The sequence below is a fragment of the Chelonoidis abingdonii genome, chromosome 11, assembly GCF_003597395.2.
Source record: "Chelonoidis abingdonii isolate Lonesome George chromosome 11, CheloAbing_2.0, whole genome shotgun sequence".
Taxonomy (NCBI): domain Eukaryota; kingdom Metazoa; phylum Chordata; order Testudines; family Testudinidae; genus Chelonoidis; species Chelonoidis abingdonii.
In genome coordinates, this window is record NC_133779.1 from 53,487,352 (window position 1) to 53,505,828 (window position 18,477).

The following is an 18,477-nucleotide window of genomic DNA, read 5'->3' on the forward strand; positions in this document are numbered from 1 at the left end:
CTTTCCCCATCTCTAGCATCTGTGACTCTTCCCAGCTGACGCGATTGTGCGCTTGGGTGTTCCAAGTCCCTGCAGCGCGTGCCAAGCAGATCAGCCCTCTCCCACCCTTGAGGCTGGGCTGCCTTCCAGAGCTCTCCTTGGGCAGGAGCGGCCTGTGCATCATCGGCCCCGAGTGCTGGTGCAGGATGACCAAGCAGAGCCATGTTCCCAGGAGACGCTCCCGCCGTTTAGCAAATCAAAGGAACTAGGATAAAACAGCCACCAAAGCAAAATCAGGGCAGGGAGGAGGAGGGACGGCTGCAGCAGGAGGCAAAGGGACAAAGCTTGAAGGCACCAGAGAACATGCCAAGGGAAAAGCGGTGGAGGCTGCATCTGGAACAAGGCATGGCAGCCGCACGGCTCCCATAGCCCTTGGATTCAGTCTGATTAGGATGCCCCCGAAAGCGCTCAGAGACAGGCACTGCCCACCCCAGGGGTGCTCTCTGGGGGCAGGGCCTGTCTCTTACAGGCTAAGGGTGGGACTCAGGCTACAGGAAGCCCAGTGTGACTGAGGCAATAAAGCAGCAGCCCCAGCCCAGCAGAGCCACAAGCAGGAGTTATGGATGTAACCACACCCCCAGCTGGGACCCCAGGCCCAGCTCCAGCAGCATCAGCAACCAACTAACTCCCAAGCAGGAACAGACCTGGGTACCTGGCTCAGGGGCTCAGTTGCTGGAGGGCACCAAGGAGCCCTGCCCCCAGCACTGAGAGTTTAGGGGGGCAGAGCAGAGATGGGAGGCTTAACATCCCAGTAATGTTTCAGGGCTGCAGGTGGGAGCAGGAATTTATTTCTGGTTCTAGCTGTGGAGCCCTAGAGCACCACTGGACATGGCCATAGCACAGATCAACCCCTGCTTGTGCCTCAGTTTCCCCATCTTTCCAATCAGAAATGATTAGTGTTGGAGGGGACCTGAGGAGGTCATCTAGTCCAACCCCCTGCTCAAAGCAGGGCCAATCCCCAAATGGCCCCCTCAAGGACTGAACTCACAACCCTGGGTTTAGCAGGCCAATGCTTGAACCACTGAGCTATCCCTCCCCTTGAGAACAGGTGAGTTCCATCCTCTTTAGAAGGTAGTTCAAGGCTGCTATCAACCCCCCCCCTTCTCTTCTGCAGCCTCAACAAGCCCAGTTCCCTCAGCCTCTCCTCATAAATCATGTGCCCCAGCTCCCAGGCTAAATTCACTGACAGGGTAAAGCCCCTGCAGAGAGCGGGGCGGGGGGGGGGGGGACGCAAGCCAGGAGCCAATTGTAGAGGGGGAACTTAGCTGAGAGAGTGGAGGGGACTGAGGTGAGACACGAGTGAACAGGGGCAGCCAGGGCGGGTAATACAAGTTCTACCTCTGCCTCTCAAAACCTCTCCACTTCAGGGCACTGGGCCATGCCCTGAAGAGCAGAGGCAGAACCTGTATTACCCACACTACATGCAGCCCCCCTGACCCAGGAGCCAGCAGCTCCAGAGGCCCTATTCTCTGTTATCCAGCCCTGGCAGTGCAAAGGGGCAGAGGCTAGGCCCTGCAGGCTGCTGCTGAAAGGGGGTTTCAGGCTGTGAGAACAGAGGGGGAAAGGACCTGGTACCAAGCCCAGGAGCCTCTTGGCTGAGAGCAGGGCAGAGTCATTGTGAGCATGGGGTGAAGGTGGCACACAGTAGGACACTGGGTAGGGCACCCGTCACGGACACAGGAGCCTTGGTGGCTATTTCTGCCTCCCCACGGCAGAGGTCCCCTGCCCTCTCGCACATCAAAGCAGAAAATGGGTGAGACAGCAGGGGAGCCCTGGGCCCTGTGGGAAGGATGCTGCACACAGTGGAGATATGTGGTGCTTTAGGAGGGACTGGCAAATGCAGGGCAGGAGGAGAAAGGTGCCCCCGTGCCCTGCCCCCATACCAGGGCTGTATGCCAGCAGGTAAACAGACTCAGCCCCGGCAGGAGTGGATAAACCCTTAACCTTGCAGGCAGGTGCAGAGCCTGGCAAAGCCGGAAGGAGGGGAAGGGAAGTGGCAGGAAGTCCAAGGCAGAGTCTGCCTGTGAACCTGTTGCAACAGGAGTCCCAAAATAAAGACTTTTACTAAGAAAAATACCGGTGCCCAGAGCTCTCCCCTCCCCCTCGGGAGGTGGCCAGGGCCAGGGGAGAACCAAGTAGCACGCAGCCACGGCAGCCGGGCTGGAAGGATCCAGTGCCCCGATGGAGGAGAGTGGAAGGTGCATCTACCAGCCAAGAGAGCACCATGCTCCCAGGGGCCGATCTGTCTGTGTACAGCCATGCAGAGAAAAGGGGGCTTAGTGCACAGTGGGGTAGGGTAGCCAGGTGCCTAGAAGCACTTCCCTGATGCTCAGTGGGCTGAAGCCATGTGGCCGCTCTGCCCCCAGCCCAGTGGGGAACTGGCCTTGAGGGGACACTGCGCACTGCTCTCCAGCAGCCTCTAAGCTGCCACAAGACAAGTGGAGGCACAGGGCATTGCACGAGGGCCCAATCCTGCTCCAGCCAGGACCACAACATCGACCTCAACAGGAGAGCACAGCCTGCTCTGAAGCCAAGGGTGACAGCCAAGGAAAAGCTCCAAGCTGCTGAGTCTAGCGTGTTGTGGAAGAGACGCTCACAGACAGCCCTGCCCCGCCCCCCCACTGCAGCTCAGGCCTCTCTGGCTCTCGCTCAATTTTTTATTTCATTTATATATAATATATATTTAAACTTTTACAATAATTTTTACTTGATAACATCCAAGTTCAGTTTGGTTCGTTTGGTGTTTAATATATATAAAATTAGGCCTCTAAACAGTGACGGGGAACCTCCTGGCCACAGCTCCCAAAACAATAGATTTTCTTAAAAGTAACAGAAAATTAAAGGACCTTCCTTTACTTCTCTCTCCATTAAGAGGCTGATCCTACCACTCTTCCTCTGGCAAGTAACTTCCCTCCACTGGAATCCTACCAGGGTAAGGACAGCAAGATCAGGGCCTTAGCTAGCTATTTGTCAAGGGGGGGCTGGAGAAAGGGTCAAAACCAAGTGCAAATCACTGATATGTACAAACTAGGCAAGCATCTCTTTGCAAACACCCCTGTGGTGGGGTAGGCATGACGACAGGTTCTGCATCGGTGATCCAAAACGCAAGCTCGGTGGAGACGTTCTAGATCAGGTGTTCCTTTCCTAGGAACCACTGGGAGGGGAAAAATAATAAAACCAACACAGAAAGAGAGGGAAGGCCCCAGTATGAGAGAAGGAGAGTCAGATCTCTCGGGTGGGGGGGAAAACCAAGCCAAGAGAAGCACGAGACCGTGCCCCTCAAAGCACAAGCCTGCAGAACGCCTCTCAGGCCTACACCAACAAATCCAGGAGAGGAAGGGGCAAAAAAAAACAAAAAAACAACTCAACGCAGGCTTGAGAGAAGCTCTTGGGAAGAGGCATGCATGGCAGCCAAGCGCGCCCTTCTCCGGAAAAATCTTCTAGTACCAAAAGAACACAGGCCTCTCCACAGGCCCCCTTCCTCCAGGCAGATCCACACAAGGAGACCAGGGGCTAATGCTCTGTCTCTCTCTCTGACACTCCGCCCCCTCCCCTTCCTGGCAAGGGCTCCTGAAGCCCCTAAAGCAAAGGCGAGTCCAAAGTGCATCTTGCTGAGCTGGTCACCTCAGGGACCACGGGGGGGAGGAGGAGTTGGGGGTTCCTTAACATTCCAATAAAAAGCTGAAAGTGTTTGTTAATAGAGATTTTTTTTTTTTGTCTCCTCCCTTCACCCCACCCTTCCAAGGGCTTCTCCGTCCGCGGTGGCCTCACGAAGGCATGCACTGCACCCGATCTGGACCCTCCTCTTCATCGTCCGAGGTGTCAGAGGAGCTGGGGGACTCGTCCGAGTCACCGTCTGTTGCGCCGGGTTCTCTTCGGCGCTGTCAAGAAAGAACAGGATGTCAGCCCCGCCCCCTCAACTAGGCCTCACCCCTTCAGCCCAGAGCTCCGAGCCCTTTGCAAGCAGCAAGTCCTACAGAGGGCAGCCGAACATGTAAACAAGCCGAGGAGGAGAGGAGTCACAGGAGCTGGCTGGACCTTCCCATCCTCCTTAGACAGTTAATGGCAGACCCAGGAATAGAACCTAGGAGTCCCAGCCCTGTGCTCTACGCACTAGCCTACACTGCCTTCCAAAAGAAAGCGCCTCCAGCTGTTACATGCCAGGAAGCTCAGACCCAATCTCCGGGGAACAGAGTCCTGGCCAGACCCATGCCAGAGTATGGGAAAAGCACGTTAGTCTGGGAATGCTAACCAGAAAGAGGAGAGGGAGAGGGAGAGGAGAGGAGAGGATCAGCCATGTCAGAAACCACCCTGGTTCTTCTAGACTCTGCTCCCCACTAGCTGGAGCGAGACATGGACTGTACTGGTGACCCAGGAGGGAGAAACAGGAAGGCTGGCGAATGGTCAGGTCCCTCCTTGTTAGTGTTGGTGAAGGACACCTCAGAAAGCCAAGGGGTGCAGGAGGGGCACATGCAAGCAGGACGGACACCTACCCTGTGATGACGTCTCTGTCGGAGATGGTGCATGAGGAACCACAGCATGTGGCTGTCAAACAGGTCAGTGTGGTGCAAGCTGTCCTCATCTCGCTCCCGCTTGTTCTTCTTGATCACCTAGAAATGAGAGCACCAGAGAGTGACCAGACAGCAGCGGCAGTGCAGAGATGTCACTGCCTGCCATCGCCCTGGCACCAGATCCAGCCTCTGTTTATTCTGCGACAGAGTTCAACCCACTAAGAGGACATCAGGAGTCAGCTTGAGCAACGTGATCCAGACAGACGATGCCAGGGAAGGCGAGCAGTCAGCAGGCCTGGCCTGCTCCAGTCAGCTAGTGTCAGTGCCCTTTGGGTGCCACCTAAGCCGTGGCTGAGATCGAGGTAGGCAGTGCCATAGGGCTGGGACTCTCCCTCCCAGGCTGAGGATGCTAGCCATTAGACCAGCTACACACACGGAGCTCCACCTCGGAGGTATCAACAGCACAGGGCAGGTCAGACTGGCTTTGAAAACACACCGCTGGAGATAGAGGGAACAGAACGGTTCTTGGAGCTGGAGCTTGTCAGACGTGCACAGTCCAGGAGCTCAGCTCAAAAAGGGATCCATGACCGAACGCGGTCAGGCCCTTCGGTTTTACCTATCCCCTGAGCGACTGCACTTCCCGCAGTGAAGCCCCCACAGCACATGGATGCTGATGAGCGCCAGTTCCTCAACCTCCCAGGCCATTTCAGTGGTTTTGGGAGATCTCCCAGCCAAACACTGCCCAGGTGCTGCTGCCTGCTATTACCTGACTTGGTAGCTACTTCGCCGTCGCCCTCGATACTGACTAAAGGGACTGAGACATCCTAATGTGACAGACACCACGGGCAGATGGTGATTTGGAAGGCAAAGGGGTCACTTAAGAGATGATAGAAGTGACGGGATGGATCACTTGATTCTCTGTTCTGTTCACTCCCTCTGGGGCCCTGGCATTGGCCAGTGTCGGGAGACAGGATACTGGGCTAGACGGACCTTTCGTCTGACCCAGTTGGGCCGTTCTTATGACAATTCATCCCAAGAGCCAGACAAGCAGCACACTGGCAACAGAGGCCTAGACAGCACTAGTTAGCGCCAGCTCTCACCTCCTTCAGTCCGGCGAGCTCAGAAGGCACCTCCGCGGTCGGTGCCCAGATCTTGACATCGTGATCCAGCCCACTGGTGGCCAGGACAGGAAGGTGAGGGTGAGGCTCCAGGCAGTTTACCTGCAATGGAAACAGTCTTGCAGTGAGAGCGGGCTCACTGGAAAGCCAGCGAAGGCAGCCCAGTGGGTAGGTGAGGCACAGGACTAGGCACGGATCAACCCAGTACACTGTATACTGGAGATGGCACCAAGGCACAGAACCCCCAGGTGTACTCTTGGCTCTGCCACTGGCTCACTGATCATGGGCAAATCATTTCCACTCTGTGACTTGGCTTCCTGCCCTGTAAGCTGGGGACAGCATCACTCAACATGCCGCACTATGGAAAGCGCTTTGAGATATATAGATAATCGCTAGGTATTTTGCACAGTGCTGAGCACACCCATAGGCAGAACGAGCCCCACAATTACAATCGAAGATCTAGATTCTACTGCTACCTATGTTACAACCTTGCCCCATAACCCTGGCCTCTGTGCCTCAGTTTCTCCATCTGTCCTACCTTAGAACAGCATGAAGCTGGAGTCATTAATGGTTTGTCGAGCACTGAAGACAAGGGAAGTGCCTGAGTTCTCAGCCCTATACAGGCATAACAAAAGTTATTCGCTCACTGCAGCACAGAGCAGTAGTTGTCTGACTCACAAGCCTGGTGCGCTGTACCAAGGCTGTGTCACCACACTTGATTAGCAAAAAGGAGATGCTGAAACAGCCGCTCCTGATGTGGGAAGCAGCAAAAGGCTGCTCTGACCTTCTACTGGGATTAGTCAAGTGCCATCGTGAAAATTATTTCTAGCACACCACCATAAAAGAGCCCCCTTCCCCATCAGAGGAAGCCGCTACCACTTGTGGAGCTCTGCTTCAGACCCATTCCATGGGGAAATCTGAAGTGAAGGAGGATCTCTGCTTTCTCCTAGAGCTGCTCTAGCTGAGAGTAATGAACTCACATTTCCAGACAGTGCACCCAAAAAACTGGGGAGGCGGCAGACAGAAGAAGCAAGAGCTCAAGGGCAGTTAATGCTCGTCAATTAAGCTGTACCCGAACTGTTTGGTACATCTTAAATAATTCATAAGATGACTGAATTCAGCCAAGCAGGCATCCGAGATCGCACGTTCTGCAAGTCTGATGTGGTGACAAAGGAGGGGAAAGCTAAAACCCAGAGGAGAATATTCAAACACGCCAGTGAATTAGCTCAAGAACAGGGGAGGCGAAGTACACACTGAATAGCAAATTGAAGTGTAAAAGGCAAAGCTTAATAGTTTCATGCAAGTTGCTTAGAAACGAGTCTTCTGCCCAGATCATTGGATTAAAAATTAGGCTACACGGAGAAAGCAAAAAAAACAGCTGCTTATTAGACGGTTAGCTTAACCCTAAGTGTTAAATACAGAGTACGTCCAATACTAGCTAAAAAGCGGACCCAGCATTCTAGTCTAGATGGAGCAGTGTAGTGAGAATCCCTCATTCAGTGCAAGTGACAGATGGGTCTAACTAAACAGCAGTGCTGACCAGACAGGGCCTGCTTGTTCAGACGACCGTTGCTAGCTTGTATATTGGAAAAAGCTGAGGTGTACAAGGCAAGGGCTAGAAGGAAGAAAGGCAAAGCTCAGCTACAACAGGATTTGCTTTACCCAAGAGCTTTATTGGGATTCAGAATCCACTACACACCCACTGAACACATGGCTGCCTGACTACAGGATCCACCCTGGCTGTAACACTATACAATCCACATCCAGTCGGCTGACCAGGAGCCTGCCACTATGCAGGGGAAAGTCGTGAAAGCCACAACCAAGGCTCTACTTTCCAAACAAGTAAAAGCTCGTTCTAATAACATGCACCTCCCGAGATCTGAGTGCTGTAATGAGCTGGTATTGACCAGGAAGAACAAGAAATGGATACCTGCACATTCACTACAAGAGCTGATCTCTGAAATGCATTCACAGTCAGCCCATTGAAAAACAGGTTTTGTGTTTCAGTGAAATCAGACACCTGAAGTAGGCCTTTACACACAGGAAAAAGCACCTCTTATTTTGCATCACTCCTATGATTTACTGCATCTGTAATTACAGCGCTAATATTACCGGTAATAAAACACCTGACATGAACAAGCCAGTTTTATCAGTGAGACTTTTCTGATTACGCTTCCGTGATAAGTCAGGGAGCGTTTCAAACACACGGTCAGGATTCAATGTTTCTAGGAGTATTTCAATATACGGTATATTCTCGACAGCAAGATGTATTCTGCCAAAGAACAGTGTTCACAGGCAGAAAGTCTATCACTTGGGACACTTAATACAAGCCTTGAGAAGGCACGAGAAAGTGCCTTGTAGGGAATAATCCTGCGCAGACTGAGGAGAAATGGAGTTTGCCCTCCATCCCGTCCATCCGATTCAACTGCATGGCCTTGACCTGCATGGGTTCTGTACCTTCTCCAGCATCTCACAGGTCAACTCTTAGGACATTTGAACTCAATGAATCTGAAGTGACTGGCTCAGCTGGTGCACGTGAAAATCGTTAGTTATGGCACATACAGAGGGCTCTGACAAGTCACTTCCCCCCTCCTCTTGTACATTTCGAGAGCCAGCGAGGAGCAAAGAATGTATTGTTTGGGATATATGGTGCTGGAGGCCCAGTCAGACACAGAAAACAGAGGCCTGAACCATAAACCATGAAACGCGTTCCAGCTCTGTTCTAAGCCATCCAGAGCATAAGGCAGGAGAGATCAGTTTTCAAAACCCTTGTATTTGCACTTACTCCCGAGAATGCCACGAGCAGGAATGATTGCGGGAGGGAAGAACAATGAACAAGGGAGCTACAGGGAAAGCGAGACGCACTCCTGTCTCCCACAGCTAGCTGCTTCACCAGTGTCTCAGCACCGCTAGCTGGCTGGATTCCCAGCCAATAAACCCCATCTGTAGAACAGCAAGTGTCTGAGGCCAATACAAAGCAATATGGCAGGTGTGCCACACTGAGAAAGTGGACCCGGAAACGAGTTTAGCTACAGCCTGCTGGACTAGTCACCCCTCTGTAGCGCTCAGTTATCCCTTGAGGTCTGGCTTTAGCTCAATATACTACTTGTGGACACTGCCAAACACTCTGAGTGAGCTGTTCTGATCAGCTCCTGGTAATAAAACTCCTACAACACCCAGCCGTTCTCACTGAACCTCACAATATAATGGCACAAGGTCACCTCCCTCCCCTGGAAAGCAAAATTTAAAATATCTTTGCCAAGGACCACAGTGGAACTCTGACGGGGGACCCAAGGAAACAACCGGAAGCCAGGAAACCACTTCCCTTCACCATCCTGAGGCCTTCTCACTCAGCACAAGGTCTCACCATCCAAAGGGCTAGACTGAAAAGATCCCCAGGACAAGGCAGACAGCCTAGTGCAGGGACAAAATCATGGAGCTGGGAACCTGGATTCCTGGGTTCTAGTCTTGGTTCTTGCACTGACTGACTATGGGACCTTGGACAAGTCACTTCTCTCCTTGCTGGAGCTTACCCCTTTGTAAAATGGGTATAACATATACCTCAAGAGAGATGTTGGGAGACAATGTTAAAGTGCACAGTTCTGAGGAGAGGTGCTACCCACTGTAAAGCATCCATAATCTACGTAGGTTGGGTGTGTATTTTTGGGCTTTTAGCCGCTAGTTCAGAAGGGTTGCTGGGTACCACCACAGCCCGATGGCTGTTATCTTTTTATGTCATTACTTTGTAATCTACTTACAAATCTGCCTTTCAGAGGAGATGGGTCTTAGTTGAAGAGGGGCTGCCCAACAGTATCTGCTCAGCACCATTTCTCATTGCCATTATAATCCAGCCCTATAGCAAAAGCAAATTAGCATCGCTCTTGGCTCTGGATGGGAGTCCTAGACCAGGCTCCAGCAGGAGCCATGATCAGATCCCCATGGAATTTTAGGGAGAATAAAGAATGCAGGAAGCAGAAGACTCCCAGAACTAGATCTCTGGGCCATCTGATCCTGCGTGGTGCTGTCACATCTTAGGCTCACCGCGAGGATGCAGTAGGCAAAAAACAACCAACCATTCTCCTCAGCTTTCATATTGCTACCACCAGATGCAGCTCCCCAGCCCAGTGCAAGGTCAGTGGTGCTGGAGACTACAGGGGCCTGAGCAGCACTGGACAGCCATGAAATCTGTCTCCTGGTGCCAGCAGGGTCAGTGCACCAAAAAACACTGATGAATGGATGTGTGGGGGGGGGGGGGTAAAAAAAAGCGCGGGAGGGGGGGCGAGCACAAAGGCAAAGGGAGGTGGTGAACAGCAGCCCAGGAAACTACAGCTGGTAAGGGCAGGGAAGTAGCCAGAGGATGAGCTGTGACACTGAAGCTCATGGAAAGGGCAGCAATTGCCTGGTTAAAGGAGCTCCTTTCGGAGGTTCTAGTTACATGGGGTCTTTGGTGCAGAAAGTCACCAAGACGCTGATCAAGTCTCAGCGGCCTGCGAGGCAGCTAAGTGTCTGCGACTCATCCAATCTGACACAGCAAAAGTCTGACAGAGCTGAAAACAGGACCCGGCCTGCTCCCCAGCCCCCACTACCAACTCCCTTCCTACCCACCAGGAATATCCAGGATCTCAACACTAAGCAGCAGCTCCCGTTGGGACGACCACACTGGATTCTGCTCTTCAGTGCCAGGTTCGGCTGCTTGGGCTCAGAGCTGAAGGAAGAGGAAGCACGCAGGAGACCGGTTACCACGTCATGGGGTGAACACGTTCTCCAGTGTTAAGCCCAAGCGGCCAGTTGTAGCAGCCTGCCTAAGACTGTGTCCACAAACTACACAGGCCAGAGCGAAGAGAAAAGGAGTTGGGACCCCAGGACTGGTCCTGCCTCCACCCCCTTCTCACTAAGGATTAGGATGGCAGCTGCACAGCGCTTCAAGGTCAGTATATTCACATCATCATGAGGGTGTTTATACTGAAGCCACCATCTGTGGCAATCTAGTCAACTGTCTTTGTAGCCAAAACAGCAAAGAGTTTCTCTGATAGGGGTAAAAATGACCAATGAAACCTTGTGAAAGGGTCACTCTCATATCCAGGTATAAGAGCAAGTGTAAAATTGGTGCCTGGAACGTTCAAATATTCAAAACAGGTTAAGCCATCCTCCTCATGCAGCCGCACAGCCTGATTGGAGATATCCGCACAGTGCATGGGACACTGAAAAGTTCAGGACTGTGCGCTTTGGTTGGCAGGCCAATGGGCAGCTTCAGCCAGGGGTGGCTGTTGTACTTTCACCCAATGGGCACTGCAGGACTGGCAAGTGATTAATGAGCGACTTAGCAGCATCCGATTGCGCACCAAAAGTGGGAATCTTACCATCACTGCAGCGTATGGTCCCATGAACACCAAGGCCAACAAGTGAGATCTAAGTTCTACAGTCTGAGAAGAGCTGTCACCATGACTTCAGAGCACAGCTAGGCAAGAACAATGACACAGGCAAGTACGCTCAGGAAGTCTGGTACTGGGCAGAAGAACAGAACAGGCAGCGATGCTGGAATCTGCAGCTGCCAATGACAGTGATCTCTTACTTGCTCTTCTGTCACCCAGTGATTCACAGGCTGAGCTACTACAGCCCAGTTGGTTTCATCAGCACTGCTCCTGATTGTGTCCACCAACAGTTAACAGGCTCAACGGTCATGGATGTGCAAGTTTGCAAAGATGCTGCAACTTTGACACTGACCATTGACTTTTGCTGACAAAAGCGTGCCTCTGACTTCAAAGACAGACAGGCCACAATTAGTCTGATTCAACCGAAAGCTCTCACTGCAACCAAGCTATCAGATGGCTATCTGTTAACTGCCTAAGGCCATCAAAGCGTTCGAGACCAAGGTCTCACTCCTTTTGTCATCTGATGAGGAATGGCGTTGTTTCAAGTCATCAGTGCTAGGGCCTCAGCCCTTCAAACATCATCCCATGATCAGTGAGGAAATGCGCAAGACAGTCGTAGCTAAGAACAAAACAGCGGCTACAAAAGCAAAGCCAAATGGGTTCAACTTCCGAATGTCATGTCATTCCATTCCACCAGAAAGATCAGGAATACTGGTGGTTGACTCAGGCAGTCAGTTTGAAACAAGCTGCCACCAGGCATGATCGCCACACCCTCTAATCAATTTGTGGTATTTTGGGGAGGTGGCAGCACTGGCTTGTCCAGAAGGATTTGGATGAAAGCATAAGATCGAGCCTTCAGAATCAGCTGCTTTGACAGGAAGATCATTTCAAGATGCTCCTTCATTATCTGCTGCCCACAGTCCCTCTTCAATTTGAAGAGGGGCAGAAAGCTCTGGGAAAGTCTCCTTCCTTCAGCCGAGAAGAGATCTGGATCACAATCCACAGGCTGAAGCATGGGAAGGGACCAGCTGTTTGCAATATCATCCCTGAGCTGCAAGACCATTGTACTGTGGCTGCATAGGCTGTTCCAGACCAACTGCTGCACAAACATTCCTGATGACTAAAAGAAAAGAGCAATGAGGTATTAAGCTGTTGTCAGACCCAAGGAAAGTCTCGCTTCCACATTAAGGTCTGGAATCAACGATGCATTTCGTGGCAAAGGCCACGATGCTCAGCGTGGCTTTAGACCTGATGGTTCTGCCCTCGACCAGAGCTTAACCTTGGGGCAGCTTTTGGAGAGGATGGCTCAATTTAATAAGCCGTGTGCAGCACATTTTATAGACATCCATCTGGCCTCTGATTCCGTGCATTGAGCAAGTCTGTGGGATCTGATGAGGTGTGTAGGCATCCCTGGGAAGACAAAGCCATTAACAGAAGAGCTCTATAATGGAACAGAAAGAGGTGTTTGAGTCAATGCTGTGCATCTCCACGGGAGTTCGCAAGGCTGGGTTCTGTAAACATTCTTGTTCAATATCAGCATTGACTGGCTGATGGATAAGCTTGAGGAGGCAGCAATTGGTAGCATGGAGTGCTGAATGCCATTGTACGTCAAGGTCTTGAATACACTGCTGACAAAGCCCAGTTGGTGCAGTCTGGTGGATCGCTGTAGCTGATGGCTGATCTGGTTGGGCAAGAAGCAGTGTGCATTACCTGGGTTATTTATCCAGATAAGATGAAGTCCCTGGTTATTACCATCAAGTAGCATCCAGCTCCAGATTCCAACCAGCTCTCTAGCAATCAGTCTATGGCAATTCTCAGATACGTTGGAGGATGGTGGAAAGATGTGGACACTTGTACAGCAGCAGCTGCCGCCATATTTTGGGCCTTTCAGAGGCCTCTGCAGGGATGATGTGCACCTAACTTGCCATGAAGCTGTGAATCTACATAACCACGGTTATATCAACTTAACTGTATGGAAATGAAACATGTGCTGAGGAAGGCTGAAGAACACCAGGCTGGTATTTTCAATTCTTGTCGTGTTTGCGAGCTGCTCCATATAAATGGAAGGACAAGATCAGAAGTGAGGATATTTAAAGCCAAAACACAGAAGCCATCTTCATCAGCACTGGTTCTGTTTCCATGGCTTTCTTGGTATGGATGTATTAGAATGGAAGGTCAACAAATTCCAAAGCAGTTTACCAAGCAATGCCACTAGAAAGGCCTGCAATCACATGGCACCAACCGTTCTGATGGCACTGTAAGGATGCCAGAGATGACCTTAAATGAAATGTCCAGCTAGACCACTGTAATGACCTAGAGAAATCAATATCCATGGGGCAGCACCACCTATAGCAGCGAAGGGTTGAGGGAGAGTCTCCATATTTGTAAGACAGAAGGCAGCAGAGGGCTGCCCAGCTCTGTAAGAGATCCTTGGGGAGAAGATGCTATACAACTGCAGAGTATTACTATGTGGGTCTCACACCAGCAGCCTAGCAGCGAAGACAATTCCCAATGACCTCGGATAAATTAGGCCAGTGCTCTGTCTGCAGTAAAGTTAGGGGCAGTCAAAGCAACAGGGAGAGAAGGTGAAAGATCCCTTGTAATTTACAGCCTCAAAGCTGCTTCCACTGAGGATTAGAGGTTCTCAGGACTTGCTCCCCTGCTGGTGAACAAACACTGACAAGCCCCCAGCTGGGCAGGAGCTCAGAGCAATTCGCTGGCCGAGACAGTGCTAACTGGCAGCAGAGGAAAGACTATTTATAAACAGAGTTGGTTCAGCATTGGCGCAAATAGTTCAGAGCTCCTGGCAGGAGCAGATTAAGGCTCAACATGGACAGACCAATAAACAAAATCACAGGAGCTTCCAACTATGGTCATGCAGGTTTTGGGGTTTGCTTTTTGCAGGGCGGGCAGGGGTGGGGGAGTGGGGTGCAGTGCAGTGCACTGGGCACCCTTGCTGCTAAAAACAACATGCTGTAGCTAGAGGAGCTCTGGGAAAGAATTCTGGAGCCCTGTTCAAAATACAGAACCCAGAGAATCCACTGTGCTCTGCATGCTCAGACCTCTATAATTAAGTGCTGATGAACGGTGCTAGATTGAAAGCTCCCGGAAAGTGACCTGGAGGGACATTCTAGGCTGTCACTGCTAAGATTGGCACTAACTGGCCCTTGCTGCCATTCCTGTTCAAGTACCACTACCAACCCGCTCCCTGCATGTACAATGCGGCAAGATAGATCTAAAGTCCCCAGTAGGAACCCCTGGTTTCCTTAATCATCAGCAGAAGCCACATCATGCTCGGGAGAATCACAAATGGAAGGAATGCAGTAGTGGCGACCCAGCCAGGAACTAGCCTGTGTGTTGACTACAGACTCCTCCATAGCTAGGGCATCTGACACTGTGCGGCAATACACAGTTTGAGCTCCAAAGCCTGGTATCGCTGGCTGCTCAGGCTCAGACCTCTGCCAGAACAGTTATGGACCCTTCCTACCTCGGCTCGGAGTCACAGCGAAGACATGCTAATAAACTTGTAGTGTGAGCTGGGACTGAATGACTGAGCCCAACGGGGCACAATGTTTATCTGGAATCACAGCAATTTGCTAGGCCCAGGGAACTGGAACTTGTTCCTAGCTGCTGCTGCCTTACGCACTGACGCCATCGTTGGCAATTGTATGGCCAGATGGAGAATGTCTGTTGTCGGTGGTGAGGTACAGCCAGGATTCCAACGCTCCCTGGAACAATTTTTGCTCTGAAAATTGCATGTTTTCTTGAGTGGTTCCCAGTGACCAATGGTTAAACCACAGGATAAATAATAATGTAGCTGTAAATGCAGCTCTACTAACCTGCCTCTGAAACAGAGCCCACTGACAGAGACGAGTTTCATGGCTTTTAGGCAGAGCTGCGCAGATTGGCTATTGGGCAATAGGGTGGAGATAGCATTTGAGAAAGTTACTTCTGGTAAATTTCTCATACTCCTGGTTGGTGACACCGCCCAGATAAGTGTAGTTACCTTGACTACTATTGGTTACGCAACCTTTAAATATTTCTGACTTTCCCTTGTCGATGCAGTTGTATGTCACTCCGCTTGACTGCATTAACCTTATCTCTCATCGAGCCCATGTATGAGCCCAGCACAGCTGTCTGTTGCCAACACCACCGAGATGGCTGAAATACATCCCTCAAGACAGGAAGGTTGTGCAGGAAATAATATTGATGGCATGTGACTTCGCAGGCTGTGGCAAGGGGCTCTAGTCAAGACCCAGGTTCTAATCCCAGCTCTCCGACTTACTGTGTGAACTTAAGTAAGTTACTTCCTCTCTGGACACAAGTTTGCCTGTCTATAAAATGAGGACAATGATACATCTGCTACTTTTTGAAGCACTTTAAGAGCCACAGAGGGAAAGTGTCAAGTGATGAAAACCCAGCTATGGGGGCATATAGAATAGGAGGAGGGACCTTGCTCTTGCATGGCATATGGGAGGAAAGATAGGTTAATAAAGCACTATTCTAAGAGTCAACATTCTGGGTTATGTCAAGCATGCGGGGAAGCAGGATCTATCTGACACAGCCAGAATTACTCCATGTCCCTAGAACAGTTTGAGTGCCTGGTTTGAATGGGATACAATTCTTTCACATCCCAGTCCCTAGAGAGAGGAGGAGCAGGAATCAGGGCCAAAGACTTGAAATCAGGGGTGGGCAAACTTTTTAGCCCAAGGGTATGGAAATTGTATGGTGGGCCATGAATGCTCACGAAATTGGTGGATGGGGTGCAGGAGGGGGTGAGGGCACAGGCTGAGGGTGCGGGCTCTGGGGTGGGGCTGGAGATGAGGGGTTTGGAGGGCAGAAGGGGGAAATCAGGACTGGAGCAATGGGTTTGGGCGCAGGAGGGAGTCAGGGGTCAGGCGGCACTTATCTGAAGCAGCTCCGAGAAGCAGGTTTCGGCTCCTACGCAGACATGCTGCCCCATCTGCAGGCATCGTCCCTGCAGCTCCCATTGGCCACGGTTCCTGGCCAATGAGAGCTGCGGGGGTGACGCTTGGAGTGGGGGCAGTGTGCAGAGCCCCCTGGCTGTCCCTATACATAGGAGCCAGAGGGGGGACATGTCCCTGCTTCCAGGAGCTGTGCAGAGCAGGGCAAGCCTCCGCTCCCCAGCTGGCGCATCGGACCCCGCTCCCTGGCAGAAGCTCAAGGGCCAGATTAAAGCTTCTGGAGGGTCAGATACAGTCCCCGGGCCATAGTCTGCCCACTCCTGCTTTAAATCATACTATACCAGAGATTTACAAGCTTCAGATGATTTCTGGACACTGCCACCATGATCAACTCAAGAGTACTTGATCTGGCCTTTATCAGGAGCATAGGAAGAGAATGAGTCTTTTCCCTACCTAGCTCTAATGCATCGTGTCACAATGTAATGTCAGTTCAGAAGCAGAGCTGACAGACTCTTGGGAGAGCTTCTGTCAGATGCTATGCATGACATGGCCTGGGGGAAGGGAAAGCTACTCAGTGACTCACAGGACTCTATCAAGAGAAAGGGCGATTAGAAGGGCAACAAAAACGATTAACAGTATGAAACAGCTTCTATATGAGGGGAGATTAAAAAGAATGGGACTGTTCAGCCTGGAAAAGAGATGACTAAGGATGGGAGAGGATTGAGGGCTAGAAAATCGTGAACGGTGTGAAGTGTTATTTACTTCTTCACATAACACAGGAACCAAGGGTCACCAAATGAAAATTAACAGGCAACAGGTTTAAAACAAACATAAGGATGTACTTCACACAACATACAATCAAGCTGTTGAACTGGTTGCCAGGGGATGTTGTGAAGGCCAAGACTATAACTGGGTTCAAAAAAGAATTAGGCAAGTTCATGGAGTCCATCAATAGCGATTAGCCAAGATAGTCAGGGATGCAACCCCATGCTCTGAGTGAGCCTAGCCTCAGACTGCCAGTGCTGGGAATGGGTGACAGAGGATGGATCACTTGACAATTACCTGCTCTGTTCACTCCTTCTGAGGCACATGGCATTGGCCTCGATAGAACATTAGTCTACCCAGCATGGCCATTCTTATGTACAGGGTCAAAGAGCTGCATGTCTACAAAGATCTCAGAATGCTTCACAAAAGTGGACAAATTCCCCATTGCAGACCCATGGGACTGCCTTGTACATCAGTGGCAGAATTAGCTATAAAACCCAGGTCTTCCAATTCCCATTCTGCCCTCACCACTAAGAAGAGAATCCATGAGTCACAACTCCCAGCTCACTATCTAAAGCGGTGGGAGCCCAAAGGATTGCGGATGAAAGAAGGCTTTGCAGCACGGCTGTGGAGTCTGGCACATATAACAGAAGAGGGCACTCACCACTCCTCCTTTATCGCCCTCCATGAACTGCACAATCTGGCAGGATGACTTCTCCCACAGGAAGATGTGTCCACAGTCACTGCCACTCACCACGAACTCGCTCTTCGGGCCATAGAAATTAACACCCTTCACTGAAAGGAGAGAGATTTCAAGCAGAGAGCTCAAGAATAGCTCTGAAGTCCACGCAGCTCTCCCTGTGAGATTTCTTTACTTTGCGCATGGCTGACAAGTTTCCAAGGTTTCCAGCGTGGATCTGTCCATCCCCCCCCCCCACGCTCTCGCTGTACAAGCATAAGAGTTGATTTTAACATGTGAATTTGGTGCTTGTGAACTAAAGGACTAAGAACGAGGCAGTAACAGGCACTGATCATATTCCTCCCACAGCTCTACCGATGCCCCCCAGTTCAAAACCGCACTATCCACCAAACCTCTTCAGAGTGGAGATTGCAGAGTTAGCGACCATGAAAGATCTCAATTTAAAAGCCTCAGAGGTTAAGCGTCCCTGCCACTTAAGAAGCCAAGGGGTTTGTGCATGCTCATTAGTGAACACTATCAGGGAGGAAGGAGACAGGTGCCCATTAATGGCTTATTCTCACCTGTGGCATTATTGCGATGACCCTTGTATCTCTTGACGTACTCTGCCCCGTCACTGTGAGAAGAGTTGAAGAGATAGATGTCTTCATCATTGTAGCTGGCCAAGAGATCTGCCACAGAACAAGAGACGCGCATACAGGATCATTAGCATCTGCCTGCGGATGCTAACATGCTAGACAGTCTCTGCCCTGAGACAAAGGCTAGGATGGGCAAGCGATACAGCAGCTTATGCCAGCACACCTCCCAGGAGCACCCCCCCAAAGCAGACTCCACTACAGCCCAAGAGCCAGGGCTGATCTTAGAGCCTTGTCAAGAAGGTAGGCCAATGTCCTTCTCATTTTACATTCAGGGATGAGGCAGAGTTAAGTGACTCATCCTGGAGCACAGAGACTCTGACTCAGCTGCACACAGAACCTAGATCCCATAAGTCCCAGGCCCTTACTGCAGTCACTAGGATACAGTGCGCCGCCCCACCCCCCCGTAGCAGAT

General features: G+C 51.1%; 1 protein-coding gene across 5 annotated transcripts in view; it reads right to left on the reverse strand.

The window, feature by feature from the left end:
* Positions 1–2,682: 2,682 nt before the first annotated feature.
* Positions 2,683–18,477, reverse strand: part of DCAF8 (DDB1 and CUL4 associated factor 8) — a 46,751-nt gene continuing 30,956 nt past the window's right edge. For all 5 annotated transcript variants that reach the window (XM_032796296.2, XM_075071124.1, XM_032796297.2 and 2 more), the window contains 5 exons: positions 17,991–18,098; positions 17,395–17,525; positions 5,651–5,770; positions 4,533–4,649; positions 2,683–3,920 (listed from right to left, as the gene is read on the reverse strand). In XM_032796296.2, the coding sequence (XP_032652187.1) occupies positions 3,807–3,920; positions 4,533–4,649; positions 5,651–5,770; positions 17,395–17,525; positions 17,991–18,098 (590 nt within the window). In that variant the 3' untranslated portion in view covers positions 2,683–3,806. The remainder of the gene's footprint in view (positions 3,921–4,532; positions 4,650–5,650; positions 5,771–17,394; positions 17,526–17,990; positions 18,099–18,477) is intronic.